This window comes from Lepidochelys olivacea (assembly GCF_965140295.1).
Source record: "Lepidochelys olivacea isolate rLepOli2 genome assembly, chromosome: 11".
Taxonomy (NCBI): domain Eukaryota; kingdom Metazoa; phylum Chordata; order Testudines; family Cheloniidae; genus Lepidochelys; species Lepidochelys olivacea.
Window position 1 is genome coordinate 23,934,129 of NC_140421.1, and position 21,672 is coordinate 23,955,800.

The 21,672-nt window shown below is 38.0% G+C and overlaps 1 protein-coding gene across 3 annotated transcripts in view; it reads right to left on the reverse strand.

Annotated features, from left to right (window-relative positions):
• Positions 1-21,672, reverse strand: part of ZEB2 (zinc finger E-box binding homeobox 2) — a 131,248-nt gene that overhangs the window by 4,005 nt on the left and 105,571 nt on the right. For 2 of the 3 annotated variants that reach the window (XM_084642742.1, XM_084642744.1), the window contains exons 5-9: positions 18,087-18,275; positions 17,174-17,388; positions 14,638-14,746; positions 11,312-13,281; positions 9,091-9,271 (exon numbers count right to left, since the gene is read on the reverse strand). In XM_084642742.1, the coding sequence (XP_084498868.1) occupies positions 9,091-9,271; positions 11,312-13,281; positions 14,638-14,746; positions 17,174-17,388; positions 18,087-18,275 (2,664 nt within the window). The remainder of the gene's footprint in view (positions 1-9,090; positions 9,272-11,311; positions 13,282-14,637; positions 14,747-17,173; positions 17,389-18,086; positions 18,276-21,672) is intronic. The other variant, XM_084642743.1, reaches the window with a different exon arrangement.

Here is a 21,672-nt window from a genome sequence, read left to right on the forward strand (position 1 = left end):
TCTTTTATTTTGTAGTCAATGACATAATGCAAGAAGAGAAAAGGTCAGACATAAAAACTACTTGAACAAGAGTCTTAGAATGAATGACCAGAGCTTGTGCTAATGTTGTATCGCCTAGTTGCAGCTGCCCTTCAGTTCTACTGTGGAAGTTTAAGTTTAATAAGGTGTGGCTGTAATGAATGCTTTAGGAATCCTAAAATCCTATGTTATGAAATGAAAGGTCCCTATCTGGAGAGATCTGGCAGAAAGGAGGATACAGGAGAAACCACAAAAAGGAACAGAATAGTGACAAGGAAATTGGGGGATGAGTTATGGATGGAGTTCAGGCTGAAGTCTAAATATCTTTTCTTCTGGGTTTTAAACAGTTCATGCACATATTTTGAGGGTTTAATGATATTTCTTTTATTCCTTTACAGCTGAATTTAAAATTCAACCCAAATATGAATGAAATATTTGAGTATTTGGCCGTTATGGTTTATTCTGCAAGTAGGTATTTCAACAATATTTTACTTGTTATTTATGACTAAACAAAGATCAAAACCAAAATCTCAGAAACTGAATGCCTTTATGTTTCACTGGAGTTTTGGATTTGAAACTCCAGCTCCGAATATGCCCCACTGACTTTGGCTTTGGACTGAATCCAAAACCAGAAGAAGGCTATTCTCTGATTCTGGTTTGGTTGTGAACAAAATCTTATTCAAGATGGTGGAAATCTTATAATATCGGTTTCAGCACTATCAAATCTGTATGCAAACTATGATTTGGCATGAAATCCCAACCTAATCCACATCTATACACCACCTCCTCAGCGCAACTCTAGTTTTGATGTGTCTTTTTAGCCGAGTGCTGATCTCACTTTCTGATCAACATGTTGCAGCCCTTCCGGCAACCCAAATCTTATCACAGGCTGTTTTACCTCTCCATAAGTGTTCCTGCTCCTTCTTTATTTTGAAATCCCTAATCTACCTGAGCCACTCAATATGGTCCTTCCTTTTCCAATCCTTCCTCGATCTCCCAACTGTGCCCAACCTGCCTGGCCTGAACTGTGGTGATCTTAGCTGCCATCAAACACAAGTCAATTCTCCCTCCAAGCCACTTCTCTAGCCATTCCCACTTCCTCTCCAATCAGTCCACCTTTCCCTGCTGTCTGGTGCTATTCTAGGTCCTGTAAGTTTATTACAACTGCCACTCACACGAACAGTCTTCTTGACTGTTGTAGCTCATAACACACTGTACCTCCTGTTTCATTCTACCCCCTCCCTTTAACAAATACTCCACTAAGTTCAGCCAGCACAAAACTAGAATTCCTGGAAGAATCCATATTTATTTTAAAAATTAATTTAGAAATTAAAAGGTAAAATGTCTTATTTTGTACATTAATTTATTGCCAGAAAGACTATGCAGAACTCTTCTGTCTACCATTTACATCCATATTAAAGTCCTTCCAAACACATGAAATTTGGATCCAGTAGAAGATGACAGGTGGTACAAAGTTCTTTGATGACGTACCGCACAACATATCTTAGCAGTGCATAGAATGCAGCTGTTACAACGTTAATACAAATATTTTAAAATATATCAGATTACTGTACATTTGCATCAGGTTTTTTTCAAACCTCAACATTTCAGCCATTTGAAAAAAGTAAGTATCATTTGGGCATAGTCCCTCTTATGACTAAATAGGCCATATAATAAGATTGAAGGGTTTTTTTGTTACACACGTGGAGGGGTGGGGGGTGGTGGGGGGAAGGCTGCAAGTACAGTCTCTCTCTCTTATCTAGATAATATACTATACCTGACAGTGTTGTAGTATAATGTCATGACTTCGATGGGAGTACAGTTAGGCCCAACGCTAAGCACTTTTACTGGGACTTATTTGAGATGATCTGTATTATTCATGGCTGATGAAGCTACTTGTGAGTTATGCAAATCAACGTAAATGGATGCCAATAAAACATTTATACCACTGTGCACCAATATGCTACATATTTTACAGTCATACGAGTTCATAAATGTTTTAGAGAGATTTAAAACAAATATTTGGACTTTTTTTTTTTTGTATCCTGCCATCTGCAAAAACTGGCCCCCTTAGGAACTTGTGTTCAGTTTACAGACAGATACAATTACAACTAATCTGTTTGAAAAGCTTCTAAAAATGGCCTAAAATTGCATTTCTATACACAAAAATCTCTAAAATTCCAGTATCTCTGGACTTTTTTGGTCTAAAAATGAGTGCTGTGTAGCCTTGAATTTGCCATAGTCATTGGTAGAGAGCTCCTATTTCTAGCTCTGCAAAGTTATGAGACTTCAGATCTTAAATCTGTAACTGGTCTTGGACTAAATATCACCATTTTTTTTGACTCAGGCAAATGTAATTTTTTTTCAAGGGGATGGGGGAAGAATAGAAATTTCTCAGTTAAGACGAAAGAAGGAAACATTTTTGTGGCATTTTTGTTTTCTTTTTTAAAGGCAGCTTCTTGGGCGTGGGGCGTGGCGTGGGGGGTGGTGGATTTTAGAGTTAGTCCTGGCAGAGATGGATTAAAGGCCAGAGTACAGTGAGCGGGTCAAAGGTGCAAGATAAATGCAATCTATATATAATTGCCCAGGCCATACTTGTTCTGTTTTTAATAGAAGACACCTATCTCCAGAAAAAAATTCACAAGCACACAATTTACCTATTTTTTACATTATTTGAGTATAAAATGGGGAATACTAAATGTGTATTTGAGTGAAGTGAAAGAATCTTTCAATGGCATGTTAATTTGTATGAATCAAGTTCTAAATAAGGAAAACTCCTGACCTGGGAATTCAGAATACTATCCAGAGAGAGCTAATTTTCTACTAAGCTCCAGGACAACATTTAGTTTACAGAATCAATCTGGAAATAAAACAACAGCATGAAAGCTTAAAAAAAAAAAAAAAAAAAAAAAAGAGGCCTTAATAAAATATACAGTGGAAAAGAAAAGGATGAAAGTAAAAGTCCAGCCATAAGGCCCTCATCAGCCCATATAAGCAATAAAATAGAATATGATGTAATACAAAGCAGCAATTGTAGGCTTCGGGATTCCTAGGTAGGATTAAAAAAAAAATGTTTCCAGCTTTTGTTGTGTTGCAGGCACACTGCAGGTTTCCTTGTGCAGCTCTGCCAAAGAATTCATATTGGTGGTGAAATGATTGTGATGAAGCCAGAACAAACCCTAACCTTCCCCCTAAACTTGAATCAAACCAAACTGGTATTCAGAACAAGGCATGTGCTAGGTTCCCAGCTACCCAAGGACCTTTATTTTTTGGAAGCCCCATTCTGTTAGCACTCCTTCTATCATACCCTCTATAATCTTCCCTACCTGCTGATCTGCCATGATGACACTGCCTCTTTCACCCTTAATGATGAATTCTGGGATGCAAACTCTGATCCCTCTCCCTGAAGACAAATGTTTACTCTCTGTGCCAATTGGTTTGTGCAAATCTGCCTGGGATTCCCATCTTTGACACCAGGCCACTCAAAACAAAGAGCATGCACATTTTTTCAGGCCCACTTTTTTTTTTTTAAAGAAAGCATAATTCCATCCAGCATTTCTGACCTGATTGATACCTGGAAGTACTGGAAGTTGATTTCCAGATAAAAGATTCATAGACTCCAAGGCCGAAAAGTATGACCTCCTATATAACACAGGCCATAGAATTTCCAAAAATAAAGCATCTCTTTTAGAAAATCACCCAATATTGATTTTAAAATTGCCAGTGATGGAGAATCCACCAGAAGCCTTGGTAAGTTGTTCCAATGTTTAGTTAGCCTCACAGTTAAAAATGTAAGCTTTATTTCCAGTCTGAATTTATTTAGCTTCAACTTCCAGCCATTAGATCATGTTTTGTCTTCTAGATTGAAGAGCCCATTATCAAATATTTGTTCCTCATGTAGGACTTATGTACTGTAATCAAGTCACACTTAACCCTCTCTCTGTTAAATTAAATAGATTGAGCTCCTTGAGTCTATCACTAAAAGGCAGGTTTTCTAACTCTTTATTCAGTCTTGTGGCTCTTCATATGCACATTCACCCTCATAATAGCTATCTTATAATGCAAGATTGCTACTATTTCTGTTCTGGGCCTCTCCACAGCAGAAAATGACAATTGTACTGAATTTTGTTATGGTTAAATATTATAAACAAAAGAGAATGAGAATGAAACTACCTGACTAATTTTAACTTGTGACCAGAGTCAGGGTCTGTTTCCATGTCTCCAGAGGAGAAAAACTGAAGCACTAACTCACGGTGCTACCTAGCATTTGCTATAATAATTTTCTATTTATAACCTAAATACAAAGCAGTGTCAGGTGATTTTAAGTAACTATGATCTTATAAAGGCTCTCATTCTAACATGAACACATGGCTCCACTTGAAGTCAAACAACCTTTTGAAGTCAAGAATCTGGCCCCAGGACAGGCACTCTGATACACTGGTCCCAAAATGTGTACCATATTATAAACCTGGGAGAACCAATGCAATTCATTCAGCAATAACACGAGTCCTCTTTGTGCAAGTTAAGTTACAGGTGGCAGCATTTTACAGAGCTCAGATCCTATCCAAAATTGTTTTTCAGAAAGGCAATGACATATCTCAGAAGTTACAAAATTATGGATTGTAGTCTCTCTGGCCTCAGTTCTTCACTACATTCGAGCTGCACTTGGACATAATGGACAGTGGTAGCCACAGGGAGCTGATTCTAGCTGTCTGATCCTCAGCCCTGACAAAAGCTGGAGCACAGGGGGCTTACTCTAACCTATGCTGCTTCTGCTGCTTCCATAAAAGTGGAGGATCAGGCATTATGAAGCTCAGCTCCATCACATACCCCTTCCACTCCAACATCCAAGAGCTACCTAGGCCTCCCCAAAAACACTTTCTCTTTCTCCTCCAGCCAAATGTGGGGTGAGGTAATTGGCAACAGACAGTGTGGTTATGCTACCTTCCCTAACTTTACTCCTACAGAATTTTCCCCTGGCCTGGGTAATTCTCCAGAGTCAGCCTGGACAGTAAATTTTTCAGATCAGAGTATCCAGCCCACTGTATCTGACTGTTCTAGCACTGGCTAACCTCTGGTTATACCATATAGATCTGAAAGGTATTAATAATGAAAGATTTCATTGATTGATCAAACAATAAAGCAGAGACCTGACAACCTGCAGATTTTTAGTATAGGTTCAGACAAACACAACAGCATCAATAGATAATATATGTGATTAATGTGTCAGCAGGTAAAATGAGCCCATCAGTTATGATTAAGGTTTAGCCCTGTTACGTTTTATAAAAATGTCCTGCCATCTCATGGCTATAACTGCTGTAATAAGAGAGCACCAAGACCATTCTAAAGAGACTATCTGGGAAAGTGAAATAAAATAGGAATCCAATAGCAAACTTCAGAAGGGATCAAATATTCACAAACTGGGTTCTCTATTTGTGTTACTCTAGGAAGGTCAGGAAGCATTCTGACTGCCCCAAAAGACATTTTTTAAATGAAGTAAAAGGGATAAAGATTAGAGATGGGCAAAAAAGAGGAACATTTTGTGAAAAATTTTCATTACATTTTTGAAATTGAAAACTTTTGGCCGACTGTTATAATGATCCAGAATCCAGAAGTAGAAGTTAAGTGCAGTACAAAGTGTCTTGCCTTAAACACAGATTGAAATTTCTCATATATCTTAAAAGATGCAATTGTAGCTTCATAACTATAGCTTTTTCCAAAAGTATCAAAACAATTTGAAACTCACTTAGATTAACAAAATGGGCAAATGAAGAAAAACTTTGCAATTTTGGATTTCTTTTGAATCACAGTGGTTGTAAACGTCATCTTTATCGTAAAATTCAATTACTGCACGCCTCCAAAGGTAGTGAATGAGCTATTAAGGCCAGGCTAAATCAAGGTCTGCAAAGCTTCCACACACCCTGTACAATATGATGTTTGGAAGTTCCATAAAATAAAATACATTCATAATAATACTTTGCACTTGATATAGCAACTTCCATCAGAGGATTTCAGTGTGCTTGAATTAAGATTCACAACACCCCTGAGAGGCAGGCTGGTGTAATTTCTCCCTGTTTTACAGATAGGAGAAGATGAGAGAGAAATTAAGTAATTTGCTCAAATTCACAGAGGAAGTCTGAGGCAAAGCAGGAGAGAACACAGATCTCATAGCATCAGCATCTACGCTTTTGCCACAAGACCCCCCTTCCTCTCTGTAAATGCCACTAGAGCTTTGATATACTGTAGTTCTGCCGTGTTCCATATGATACCATATATATGTTCTAGATCATAAGGCTCAATCCCATAAAATTGATAGACATATAGTTGAAAAGCCAAGAGAAGCAGAGCAGCAAAGGAGAAGGTGTAGGGATAGATCAGTGGTTTGAGCATTGGCCTGCTAAACCCAGGGTTATGAGTTCAATCCTTGAGGGGGCCATTTAGGGATCTAGGGCAAAAATTGGGGCTTGGTCCCACTTTGAGCAGGGGGTTGGACTAAATGAGGTCCTTTCCAACCCTGATATTCTATTATTCTACTCTATGAGAGGAAAGTTACTACCCTATAATTGGACACTGTTTCTTAAGGCAGTAGGTAGTCCTTTTCATATACCAGAACATATTTTTGATTTTGCAAACAGTTAATTTTGAAAATCAGTGTGACTGCTTGCATTTCAATGTGTCAAATTTTCAGCCTTTCCACTGTACGTCTGTCTACCTTATGGACTACCAACTTTATGGGACTGGACCATATGTCCAGATCCCGATATATGTGAAGGCCAGTTCTAACATAAGAGCTTTACGGTAGTCATGTAGTAAACCATAATGTTTGCAGATGGCTGTAATAAAATAATTCAGGAAAGGAGAGGTGCAGGGACGTAAAGTGTTCAACACTTCTTATATGGAATAAACAATTTGATCTGAATAACGCAATGTGAAACTCATTTTCAGCAATGAACCAACCAGTTGGGTCCAGAATGTTGCTTTTAATTTTCTTCCTAATCCCATGTGCATTTTAACTTCCCTCCTATTTTTCTGTATGGGATTTAGCTAAAAAATTAGAACTAAAGTGTAAGAAGGACTGATCACAAGGGGCTGAAATTTATCTAAGGCACCATCAGTTCCTCAGATGCTAAATTTCCATGACAAACGTTAATAGTTTTTTTAAAACATAATTTTTTTATAACTCAGTTTTAACAATACCACTAGCATTTTCTAAAATGTCTCTTCAAATTCCTTTTTATTTTTACCTGCAGCTTTAAGAAGATTACCACGGGCATCTCTGTAGGCTCAGAACCATGATTGTAGGGTGGAGGGTAATGTTACCCCACTGTTTGCTGTCTTTATTATGAGTCCTCCTGATTTAGGACAATAGGAACTGGCATGCAGGATCAGACTAATGATACTCCAGTATTCAGTTTCTGACAGTGATAAGCACCAGATGCTCAAGCACCAGATGCTTCAGAGGAAGATGCTAGAAACCCCATAATGAACAATTGTAAAAATACTTGCCTATAAGGCAATGTTTCTCAAAGTGTGGGATGTACCACCCCAAGAAAATGCAAAGGATATGGGGCAGAGGGCTGACAGACTATTAAATTGTAATCCAGAGGCTTAGGTTTCATTTTAAAGAAAACTGCTTCTCCAGCTGTTACGGCTGTGAAACAAACCTTCAAAATGTGAAGTGAGTGTAATCAGTTCAGAAAGGTCTGCCTGAGTTTGCAGAGAGCTTGATACACTAGCTCTGAGGTGAAATTTATTTCAATGGGTGGAACCTCAGATGCCAGTGATGATACTTTAAATCTTGATACTTGTTAACTGTTTTACAGCTCCTCAAGGCAGGTAAGAAAGGAGAGGAGGTATCACATTATAAAGATCTACAGATGGGTTTCCCGAAATATGTGTGTGTGAGGGGAGGGGGCATGAAGTACTAGCCAAGGGTGTGGGGACATGGAAGATGTTTTAATTGAGGTGTGTAGATTTTTAACCACACATAGTGTGGTTGAAGGAGAATGGGAAGGTGCGACTCATTTCATTTTCCTAAAGCAGGAAACCTCATGTTTTGGAAGCACTGTGCCAAGGTAAAAGTTTCCTAACCCTAAGCAGTTAGAGGTTGGCATCTTTCCTGAAACATGGTAACTGATATCACATTTTTATGTTGTCTGATGTAACTAGCTGTTTGTATTGTTTTTTGGAGCCCAATTCCTGTTTTTCTTCTTTCCAAAATATTTTGAATTAAAGTGTGTTCCTCTGTGAGCTTTTCATTTCCTAATCCAGTTCTGCCCTGGGCTCAAGTCAAGGGAATGATCATCTTCAAGGAGATATAGTCTATCATGGCCAATGTAAGTGGGGACTGAAGGGCTTTTACATACTTCTTTATTTAGGGTCCCATTTTACATTAACCTCCACCCGTTCTTCACTGTAGTCAATACCAACTGCACTTGGAAATAGTTAACAATTGCTATAAAATGAGGCAGTAAAAAGTGAAAAAGTAAGATGCAACCTCTCTTCCCTTTAGGCATCCCAGGCCAATGAGAGGGATTTACTCTCTTTAAATAGCTCATTGAGGGACAGGTTTTACACGTTACATTAAGGCAAAGGGAGTTTTTCTATTGATTTAAATGGTACGGGATAAGATCCTGAGTAAGATACAACAATATCATTCCTCATTCCAGACCTTGTAATATATCAAATTTCATTCTCTAACTATGCAACTGGGCCAGCCTTACTTGAAATTTGTTAATACAGGGATTTATCCTGTGAGCTACTGAGTGCCCTCAATTCCCATTGCTTTCAGTGGGACAAGATCTGTCAGGATTGGGCTCATAGTCTCTACATTGTATTTTGGGGTGAGCAAAAAAGATATTAAGATGCAACAAAACAAAAACAAAAAAGCACAAACAACAAATAAACAAGTAAAGAAAAAAAGTCAGTCTGAGCTAAGCAAAACACATTATTTCTTCCTTGTTGAAAGTCTCAGCATATGCTGCATCTTATGTCACAGAAGTGTACTCATTAAATATTATGAAATGTACAACATGCAATGAAAGTCTAACTACACATTTAAGGCATTCATACCTGTGTGCTCATATTTGTGTCGCAGAAGGGAACTGCTTTTCTGGAATGTTTTGTCACATAAGTCACATGCATACATGCCACTTTCTGTCTTCTTGATCTTCTTTCGGGACAGACAGGAGTCAGAGTCTGTCATGTCGTCTAGGCCTGACATGTAGTCTGGTGTTCCATCAAGCAATTCTCCCTGCGATGTAACCAAATTGTTTATGTAAAACACTGTGCTTCTTGTATTTTGTGGCTTACTGCTGCATCTTGTCTTCCTACAGTATATAGAATTAGGGAGCTATTCTATAAGACTTAAAATTATAGGGGCCTGATCCTGCTAAAACTTCCAAGCACAGTGCTCAATACCATGACTAGTCTCATTGACTCATGGACTACTCATGATAATAACTATGCCCAGTAGAAAATGTTTACAGGACTGGACCTTGCTACCAAGGAACATCTGCTTCGTTCACTGTCCCTCTTGGTCTTCAACTGCCTTAGAAAACTCTGTCTTCTTTTGAACACTGTGTAGTAAGAAGCTGTATGAATTATCTAAACAGAGAGTGTTTACGATACAGATGCTAAGTATTTCAGGGAGCAGGAAATGATAATGTAAAGAACTACATTCAAAGATCATAAAAGGTATTTTAATATCTTTTATGAAATAAATGTAAGGAACAACTAAAGATCTTTTCTGTCAAAACACTGAACCGTAGATATATTCTGTATCTGTAGAAAGATTTTAATTGAATTTTATATTTAGGTACAAAATGTTATTATTATGCAATCCATTTAAATGTATGTCTCCCAACTAAAGGCCTCAAGCTATATTTTTATATTTAATTTTGTAATTTGAAATAGGGAATATTAATAACACTTTTTATCAATGTTCTATCTATGTTAAAATAGCCTTCAGCATTAAGCAATAATGAATGTGGATCAGTAAATTATTAAATTTCTTTATATTTATTTTGTCTTGATCCAAAGAGAGTGCAAACTTGCATGATAACATACATTTCCATTTGCTATCACACAGTTCAGTTTTCTTAGACTAGGTTTGCACTAATTAATATTAGAGAAGATTAAATAGGCTTAAATACATTTAGAAAGAGGGCAGATGTACTGTAAATTGGAATAGTGGAACAGCTGTTATGGAGGTGCAGTGCTATTTATGCTCCTATTGTGCAAAGAGGGATTACAGGCTATAACGTTAAGCCATACCTGATTTTCACATTTGAAACTATAAGACATTGTTAGTAAAATTACAAATGGAGCATAATAGGTCATAGGGGAATGTCCACAAATGTAAAAACTTATTCATCTATAATCAGTTAAACTCATTTAACTAAACTGTGTACATTATATTTTAATACATACACACATGTATATTCTTACACACTATGAATATCTGAAGAGGACAGTGATTTCTCTAGTCTAGACCAACCCTTTGGCACCTAAGTACCTAAGTGACCAGATCATATACCCTTTACTCATTGACTTCTATGAGAGTTTACCTGAGAAAGGAATATAGGATCATACCCAAGAACTAACAAATGTAACCCAAATCATGCCCCTTAGATATAAACATGGAGGGGACTTTACATGGAAATGGGCAGGCTCAGGTGCCACTTCCACAGACCATTCCTTTCCATTTCTGGCCCTCCTGCAAACCTCTGTCTGGTAAGTCAATGTAGGGGTAAGTAATGGGAACTGGATGGGCTGAGGGGAGGTGTAGGTTGGCCTGAGGCAGGGCCAAGGTAGGGATACACATTGTCCCTTCTCTGGCTTCATAGAAACTAGTTAAGAAAATATGGAACCCTTCTTGTGGGTCTTGGAGGCTGCCATGAGCTGGGGGAACTTCCAGGCAGAGCAGTTCCAATGAAGTCATGGTGCTAGGGAGCCTATGGGACTTTTAGTGGTATAGAGCCATTATGGAGGTACAGCGCAGTGTTTTCTGTCAATGAGGATTCTCTGGGCCATTGTCAGGTATATAAAATTCTCATGGAAGACAAATATAACCTTAATGAAATTAAAAGCTAAACATTAAATGTGTTCATATTTCTTCTGTTTTGAATAAATGTTCCCACCATACTTTTCAATTTCAAGTTCAAGCTAAAATTCTGCTATGTCTGTTGGAAAGGTTTCATTTAACTTTGGGGACTATTCTTTTTATATAAAAGGACATGACAAGGGATACTGAAATATAGCCTTTCAAAACAAACCAATTATGACTATGTACCTGAAATCCTTGTTTCCGCTGGAACTTTCTCCTTTGCTGCATATCAGCAAAAGTAGCTGCTCCAGTTGGATAAGTATAGGCCATATGTGGTAGGAAGCTCATTTGATCTAGTCCTGGGTATGGTCGCAGCCCAGGAATACTGGTCTGGACTGGTGGCATAAAAGTGGCCGGAGGAAATGCGCTTTGTGGTGGGAGTGTTGTGTATAAAGGTTTGGCACTAAATGGGTTCATACCAAACACTGGGTTAGTGCTTTTATCCAGATTATTTGAATTAGAAAACTCCTTCTTGATAAAAGTCAAGTTCAGCGGCTCATCTGAATTTTCAGATGATGAAGAAACACTGTTGTGGTCTAAATTTATGCTACTAGATTTTGTTTTGTTCTTTGTGGCTATAACACTTTTGGGTTCCTTCATTTGTTTTGGTAAAGACAAGTCCAAAGGCTCAGCCTGAAGCTCCTCAGAGGAGAAACTGTTTGGAGTGTAAGAACTGCTATGGGAGTTTTTAGAAGATGTGGAAGAAAGATTTAAAGGAGAAGGAGTATTGCTCCTGGAGTGGTCCAATTTATCAACTGGTTTAATATTGGTAAAATGTGTAGGTTTTGTTAGCCTGAGAGGAGTATCACAATTAGTAACACTGTTGTGGAGTTCAGCTATAGATGGTGAAGTTATAGAGTCCACAGGCTTTACTGGAGATCTGGCTGACAAAGAGTCTTTAGTGGGAGTGTTAGTGGCAGCCAGCACCGCCTTGGCACTGGTCCTTTCCAGTGATGGTGACCTGGAACTTGAATACTGGTAGAATTTTCTTTGTTCAAACCATTCCTTCACAAATTCCTGAGGAAGGCCAACGGCAATGGAAATTTTCAGTAGTTCATCAGAGTTGGGTTCCATATTCATAGCATAATATGCTTTAAGTACAGACATGTGGTCCTTGTATGAATTGATGGTGCTAGTCATTCCTTTCTCAGAAAGTACTGATGACAACAGGAGGGCTTGCTTATCAACAAACACTCCAGGTTTGTTGGGAACCATGTTTTCATGAGGTTGAAGGACTGCCTTGATTTCTTCATTCATCTTACACAGGTAACGCTCATGCTGATGCAGGGGAATGGGACCAGGAAAGCTTTCTTTACAGAACTGGCATGAAAATGGAGTGGATATATTGTGGTTCTCTATCATCTTATCTTCAGTTACCAGATCTATTAAGGTTCGCAGCTTCTCTTTTTTAATATTACTGAGCTGCCTCCTTGAGTCTGTGGTCAAACTCTGGAGACAAGCTTTGGCTTCATTGACTTTTTCTAATGTATAGTCAATAATACTTTTAGTGGCACCATTATGACTCACTACTGGAAGACCCACTGGTGGAATATTAGGGGAAGTAACTCCTTGTTCCTCTGTTTGAGGGCATGGATCCTTCATGTGATAACCCTTCAGCTTTGAGATCTCTTCGGCCTTGCAGTCCATTTTCTGCCTGGAAACCGTGTTGTCCACAATCTGTAGGACCTTCTGCACCTCACTTAAATTACTGCCTATTGCAGGAAACCCAAGTAGTGGTGCTTCCATCCCTACACCTAAGTGCTGCATTGGACTTTGAGCAGAAGCATGAACTCCTAATGGACTGGTTGCTCCAAGTCCACCATTCATAAAGGGACTAGCTCCACTAAACCCATGTGTGGCCATAAGAACCTTGTATTCATTGAAATCTAGTGGTTCTGTTTTAATTTTCAGTAAGCCTGTTTGCTCAGACATACTAAGTGGTTTGCCGTTCTCCAGCTTGTTTCTCAGCTGTGTGATGGCTGAATTAGTAGGAGAGGAAGATACAGAATTAGGAGAAGAACCCGTCTTGATATTGTTTCTCATTCTGCCATTTACAGAGATTAAGCCAATACATTTCTTGCTGCTGATGTGCGAACTGTAGGAGCCAGAATGGGAGAAACGTTTCTTGCAGTTTGGACACTCATATGGTTTCTCACCTAAAACGATAATTAAAACCAAACATTAATATATTATTTATTATTATTATTATTATTATTGTTACTGTTATAACAATTGATCTTATACATTTACTTAAATAGATATTGATGTTGCCACTGGCTAATAGGAAGAGAGAGGTAACGATCCTACCCCACTGATTACTTATTCTGGGTGCCTAAGAATCCTATGAACATGGCTGAGCCCAGCACCTCTCCCTGTATCACCTCTGTGGAATCTTCTTGTTTCGAGGTGATCCTAGCTTTTGTGGGGACTTATGCAAAATGGGAGTGATCTCACCTGGCTGACTCCATGCCTGTGATAGCCAAGCAATTCTGTCGCGGTTCTGTTAGTGATGCAGTGCTATTAGTGGCATTACATGTGCTGCTAAAGGAATGTATACATGGGGACTCTGGTTATGTAGAGCCCTGTCACCTCCTAGATACAGTGGGCACAATTAAAACTCATTTGTCACTCCTTAGTGCCACATATTCTAAGAGTAGATGATACTGTTATTGCAGATAGCTTGGAAAGTGATAGGTGAGTTTTTAATGATGTGCACTGTAGTTTAGGTGTAAGGCCTTAATCTTAGCACTTCTGAGGCCAATTATAAATCATTGTTTCCCATTTGACAATACAATGCCTGAAAGTCACCAGATTGACTGAAAAATTGTATTATTTGGCACATGTAGATAAGTCTTCTGCTAAGTAGTGCAGTCAAATCCATAAAGCTTAAATTCAATTCAGCCTTCTCAAAAATGCATTCAGATACTACAAGGATGGGCACTGTATAAAAAATTGGGTCCTGATTCAGTAATCACATCCATACAGGTGGACCTTTGTGGCTGGGAAGAGCTCAACAGGTCTCTGTGTGGACAAAAGGGTCACCTTGTAAAGATTAGATTTATGGATCAGGCGCCAGCCTAGCTAAATAGGTAGATTGATAGCTAGATAGAAAAAAAATGCCTTAGCTTGCAATATAATATGAGTCATTCCTCAGATGTCCATTATCCCAACAAATGAGCCATATTTCATTTATTTCCACTTGGGCATTTTCATTTTTTTAAAAATTTGATCCCTCCAAGAGCCAACTAAACAAAAATTTCTGAATTCCTCTGAACTCAAGCAGCATAACAAAGGATCTATTATTTTTTGTAACAAGCGTTATTATATCAAAATCTTACAGCAAGACCATGCTATTAACAGCATGATAAATGAGAATGAGTCAGATATTTTTTATGAAATACCTTAGTATCTCTAAGAAGCTACGAACAGAACTGTGTAAATTTTAAGCAATCTTTAAAACTCAGCTAATTAAACAAAATGCAAATGAGAACAGCAGCACCTCCGCTACTCACCACTGTGAATTCGCAGGTGTTCCTTCAGATGGTGTTTATATTTGAAGGCCTTGCCACACTCAGTGCATTTGAACTTGCGATTGCCTGCTCCTTGGGTCAGCATTTGGTGCTTGGAGAGAAAAGATTCTGATATGAATTTTATGCAAGAGGAACCAAGAGTTTTCAAGTTAAAAAAAAAACAAAATTAATTTAACTCTCTACTTATCAGGCAAACCAAAAGGTCTGCATGTACATTTATATGTCTCATCAGTGTTGCAATAAAAATCAAAATGTTGGCAGTAAACCGAAACAAATGCGAAAGTGCTTTCATATGAGCATTCAATATTTGCTTTAGAATTATTTCCTAAGTCTCTCATCAGAAATGTGTTGCTTTAAGGTATCTCAGGATGAGAGAAACTGATCTGTAAAAATATTTGTGGTTCTTATTATTCCTAGTGTCTTCTAAACATGTGGAATGCCTCTTGTTTAAAAATCCTGTTTACTGCACTAGTAGAAAATACAGTATTACATATCAGATTTCATTCATTATCAAATATAAGCAACAATATCTTCAGCATGAAGCTGTAGCTGCTGGAAAATTTTTATCACAAACCAGCAGGAAAGATTTCAGCTACCTTTCTTATGGTGGGTTCTCTTCCCCCCCAGTGCTGTGCTAAGGAGTAGGGGCAAAACAAGAGAGAACTTGGTTGAAAGGACAAGTTAAAAGCAGCATAAAGATATAATCAAACACAGCTGACCTTTTTGAACAAGTGAGAAAAGCACTGTGACTTTGAATTAAGAAAAAAAATACAGTCATCCACTCTGGATGCTCAAGGTAGGAGGTCAGCTTTTTTCAAGTAGCAATGACACAAAAGCCTATTGCAAAAAAGACAGCATAGAAACGGTATGACAACTGCTAGGGTGTGCTGAATCTTCCCACATTCCTAGTGAGACAGATGGTGTTACATGGGACACAGGGAGGTTTGTTCAAACAGCAGCAACCTTCAAAGATCAAGCAGAGCCCAGCCCGCCGAGCGCCATTGAGGGACCAGCGCTCATATGTTGCTGAGTTGCATAAACAAACAGCAACAGCTGTTTTGTCTCCCCCCATAGCCCTCAGAGGACTACTATAAACTTTAGTTGTGCCACTGTTAATATGATACAATCATTTTAATTTACTAATTGTAAATGCCATGAGCAAATGAGGGGACTTTTCAACACCAAAGCTACCATTCATAATGCGCCAACACAATCAGACTCTTGCACGTGAAATTTCAGACAGTTATGTTGGATAAATATCTAGGAATTTTAACCCAGTGTTTTTAATAATATAAAGCAAAAGGGGGGAAAATCCTCAGATTGTGTTAGATTAAAAAAATTGTATATGAGAATGTATTTGCCTACCAGAAAACCCTGAAAAGGAAGCGATCTGAGAAACTGCACCAGAATCATTTATATTGATTTAAGATCAAGGAAGAGATACTGTTCTCTTAAAAATGCTAATTGCAAAACTGCATGATTAGAAGATGTATGTTTGCCTAACTGAATTTACCTTACGCTGAGAAAAATCTATCAAAAGATATATAGCTGATTATGATTTTTAGTTGTTTCAGAAAAATTAATATGGTATAAGGCCTATATAATTTGACACATGCACACACTCATTTATTTAAGTTTAAGACACACCAGTTGAGTTTCTATTACAACACTCCATAACACCCGTTATCAGAGGTAATTCTCTATAACAGAAGAAATAGTTTTCGTATAGTTTGTAAAAAGCTTTGGAATACAGTCCTTTTGAGTAATCAGTTTGCTTCAGTCACCTGTTCAAGACACACAGCATTGGCTTAAATGTAATTGTGAAATGAACTAAATAATGCAAAGCAGTAATGTTGTAAGATTACTTTCATCATATCAAGGAAAAATCATTTTGATTTATAACAGATATACTGGTAGGATATATAAATTACAGTGATACTGCAATCCTAATGTGTGTATATGTTATTGGTATACTCAAAAAACATAATCTATACATTTTATGGAAAGATTTACTCTAAAAATGTGTAATTTTATTTTAAAAACTAGAATACAAAATATGCATAATTTTATGTGCTTGAAAAGGTTATTCAAAAATAACGAAAAAAAATATTAGTAGATCTTTTACTATGTCTTTGAGATCCTACTCGCAAAAATTGAGAAGTAAAACTAGGTGAAAAATGGAATTAAAATTGCTGAGATGTTTAATACTGTATAATTAAAATACCACAGTTTCGTTCACTTTTTGAGGAACATAAAAACGAAACTAAAGTCAAGTTAAAGTGCAAATAAAATTTCTAAATTAGAAATTAACACACTCATTCGATCGTGAACATAAGACTATTAAATCATATTAGAAGAGACCATCAAAAAATCATTTAGACCTCAATTAAAGCTATTACCATTAAAAGATCTGCATCTTCAAAATGCCATGAAAAATTAATAATGATTGCCAATCAAAGCAATATCGTTTCTCTAAGGGGTTATTATAGAAGGAAATCACTTAAAACCAACCCCCCACCTGATCTGTCCCTGGCTTGTGCGTCACCATATGCCGCTCGAGCTGGGTGCGGTAGGCAAACGTGTAGCTACACAAAGGGCAAGAAAAGTTCTCCTCATTCTTCTCGTGGCGGTACTTGATGTGCTCCTTCAGTGATGTCAAACGCTTGTAGCCCCGATCGCAGTAGGGGCAGGTCAGCAGTTGGGCAAAAGCATCTGGAGTTCCAGGTGGCAGGTCTGTAGCCGAGAGACAAGAGAGAGAGAAGCAGGCCAAAAGGTCAGTAAATCAATGGCAGCTAATGGGCTTATTGCCCAGGATGGTATGACAGGAATCACTGCAATCTGCTACACTAGAGTGCCATCATTTCAAACTGGCTTCAGAGCACACCAGTCCCCTTCCACACCCACAACAAACTTGTATGAATCATTTCGTACTGTGCTAGAAAATTAATTAAAGTCCTTACTCTCGCTTTTTGGAAGACTTAAATAGCTGAAAAACAAAGAAATATTTTTTCTCAATCAATTGATGATTTGCATTCCATTTTAACCTGTTATATTAATATGACACCGGCCAAATCATTCTCATGGACACTTTTTGAATTATTCATCGAGAAGTAAGAGAGTTATGGGTCAATAATCCTAAATTTCCCATGTAAAAATTCAATAGTTCAGAAACTTAAAACCATAGAGAGAGCATTTTTCCTTTTTAAATTAAGCTTTAATTGTTCTTGCTCTTTATTTCATCTACAAAATAATTTGCTGACTAAAAAAATCACAATACACTAAAATTACAGTTCCAATATTTGCTCATGAAATTCCATGCCTCTGCAGCTGCTCTTCAATTTTTAAGGTAAACACCCAGGCATGTAGTGCATTTATAATTGCAACAGCTGCAAGAAGTCAGGATAGTGGCTAAAAATGAATTACAGCCTCACCATTTTCTTCTTGCCCATTGGCCTCTGGAGTGCCAAGGCGAGACAGTTCTTCAGGGGCTTCTGGGTAAATAATGGCTGTGTCACTGCGCTGTAGGTACTCTGCTATGCTGACTGCATGCCCATCTCCTTCCTCCAGTTTCCTTTTGGCAAAATATTCCTCAAAGTCCGACGTGCAATTTGCATTCTTAACTAAAATTGGGGGAAGGGAAAAAGAAGTGGTCTTGAGTGCATTTTCCCTGTAAGATTGGGTAAGTTTATATGGTTGTTTGCAAGAAATGCTGACACTTGCGCTGGAGCTACAAGTCTGTGGTTTGAGCCTGATGATGCTGCAGACTTTAGTCTCACTCGGCCTGCTCCAGCTTCTAACGAAGTCAATGGGAGCTTTGCCATTGACTTTGATGGAAGTAGGATTGGGCCAAATTACATAAATGAGACCATTCATGAATCAGGGAAGCAGAAGTCTACTGGGCCTTGATACTGCAAGTTATTTTGCATGGATGGACCTTTGGACCTCAGGGAACTCCTGTGAATTCAGTGGCTCTCTGTGTAGGTACAGGAGTCCACCTGCTCAGAGTAACTTGCAGAACTGAGACCTTAGGGACCTCTACTCTATCTGTTCTTCCTGCTCAGTTCCCACTGACTCCTACTAAATTGCGGATGCTCAGCTCTCTGCATAAGGTGCTCAGCACCTCACAGGTGTAGGTCTGTAATTTGTGAGTAGTGAAGCACACAACCAATCACCCCTTCAAAACTGCCTTGTCTTGTGCCATTTTATTTTTATTTTTATTTTTTTTTATACAAGAACAAAATGTTACTTTCTTTAAAATTCATAACATCAACCTTATTTTTCTTCCTGGAAAATTCATCTCTGGGTAATTTACAATGGGAAAACACATTGTTTAAAAAATGTGTTGCTCTGTACAATTTTACAAATAGAACCACATGTTTCCAGCCCATAAGTGGGATACAGAGCCTAAAACCACTTTTACAGTCAGTGCTGGAGTTTTGCTTTTTTTTTGAAAATGTAAACCTATTTTTTTATTGTCCGTGCAACGTCCATGAAATATAATATGTTCTCAACCACAAAATATTCTGTTGCTAACAACATGCATTTCTTCTCCCAGCATCTGAATATTGTAAAGTCTGGGACATTACAGACAAATATTAATGCAACCAGAGGAGAACTGGGAAATAGACCATTTTCTTTCTCTAATTTTTAAAATAAAGACAATGAACGGTGGCAGTGAATTTCAGATAGTTATTTTTAACTGACCATAAATTAAATGAATAGTTTACGATCAATTACATTTTTAATGTATTTTTGTGTAGGACAAATAAGAAAGCAAAAATTGTCATATATTTGATTTTTCATGAACCAGTCAAAAGTAAAACAGGCATGATTCTACTCTCCTTCACACCAGCGTAAATCAGGAATGACTCCAGTGAAGGCAGTGGAGTTGCATCAGTGTAAAACTAGTGGGTCAGAAGAATCGGGCCCAAGAAGAATTACGACAGTACAAAACCAGTATGAGTGAGAAACAAACCAAGTCCATTGTGTTTTTGAACCATTAGCAGCTTTGCCTCAATTTTTCACTTTTCTACAAAAATGGAAGTTGCAGGCAAGAGTGGTGTGTTCTCTGAATGTGGAAAATTTTGCCCTTGGTAAAACAGTTGAACATTTCTGTTTTCCCCAAAGTAGAATTTTACCACATTTTAGTTATAAGAAATGGATAATGGAGAGAAATGATAAAATATATCAAATTTACCTAAAAACAAACAAACAAAATCAGTTTTTATAAGAATTTTTTTTTGTCAAAATGCAAGATGATAGTTCAGCATAGTTTCGTTTGCTGTCCATATACCCCAGGAAGTGCCTTGATATAATTTACAGATGGAGGTAATTCTGGCAACAATCTCATGGCTCTAGCCAATTAGAATTTCCAGTTCCCCTGACTATACAGCGTCTTTCCTCAATGTACAGCCTGCTGAGAATGAGTTAAAAACACAGTGGTGTCCCTAAATGTGGGTCAAGATTAGCAATGGATGAAATCAGCTGGGATAAAATAAGACCGGGCCCATGAAAGGTGCTGAGCAAGAGATAAAAATCCTCTGTTTATCCTTGGAACAGGTATGCAGGATGTACAGCTGCAGTGCAAGCTTCCCCAGACATTCTCCAATATACATCAGCCATACTGAAGATGGACAACGTGGCTGATGAATGAGTGAGATTGTTATTCAACTGCCATTCTAAAATGCTGAAGGAGTTTGAATTTGAGGAGCTGGTTTGGCCCATCATTGCACTATGCAAGCACCACACATTGAACTGATCAAATCAAATCTTCTTTTACCATGTTGAGATAAATAAGTTTTTTATTTAAAAAAAGAAGCTTCCTAAGCATTGGATGGTGTTTTAGCCACACAAACCTTGTTGATTTAAATGGGATTCTTATGGCTAAACCCCTCTAACGGCATCAGTGAGAAGTCCTCTAAAATTTCTCTATAGGCCTTAAACAAGCAAATTTCTGTCAGTTCAAATTAGGGCCAGCATCATTATAAACTGCTGTCCACACTTCCATGAGTTTTTGACATATTATATGGAAGGAAAGAGGATATGGAACAGCAAATTGTTGAGTTGCTCCTGATTCTTTGTATGTATCTGAACAATCATTATGGCTTCTGTTCAATAACAGTGTCCACCTGATATAGTTCATGTGTTACATACAAAGTGCCTCTGCTTATTTGCAAAGAAGCACTTGTTTGTTAAGTAGGATATGATTATATGGAGGAAAGACTGGAGTTCTGAGTGCAAATTACGGTGGAAATATATGTGTGTAATGCAAATGTAACAATTTGTCTTTTATGTTGTGGGGTGAATATAACAAAATGGTGGTTGCTTGTACATAATTATATTTACACACTGAAATGTCAGGCTGTGTTCTGGGTATATTTTTTCCACAGCAGAGCTGAAATGTTCAAAGTTATACCTGAAACCCCACCTTTTACTCCTCACATTGTGTCTAGAATTTGCAGCTCCGGTGGTAATTTATGCCTGTATAGTGTTAATATTCTCTGATACCTTTTCAGCAACTAGGCACAAATTAAGGATACTATTTCCTTATCCTGAGCACCCTGAGTCTGTGGGTTTTAACCTTCAAAATGTTTGAACATTGCTTTTGTTTCTGCTGTTGCTATTTTATAGACCATCTTAAAAAAAAAATTAATTAGGGTTGTGCACTGAGGTGATTACTAAGGTACCAAGGGTGAAGGAATTTGTCTCCCCTTCCAGGCAGTGGGATGGCAACAAGATCTTTCTAGAGCCCCTACAGCAGAACTGAGGTTGTGGACCCCTTTCTTGGGGAAATGGCTGGTGATCTATGTAATAATGGATGCATTAGCACTGCCCATTCTCCCTCCTCTTTTGGCTTAGCCCTTTTCCATCTCCATCTCCCCCCCTTATGTCGAGTACGTTCACTAGGAGAAAGCGTATTTGAACAGGAAGAGGAGATGGTGTGGTGGCTTTTAGGAAGGGAGGAGAACGAACCTTCCTCCCTTTACCCCCAGAGTTGGGAGGGGCAAAGAGAGGAGC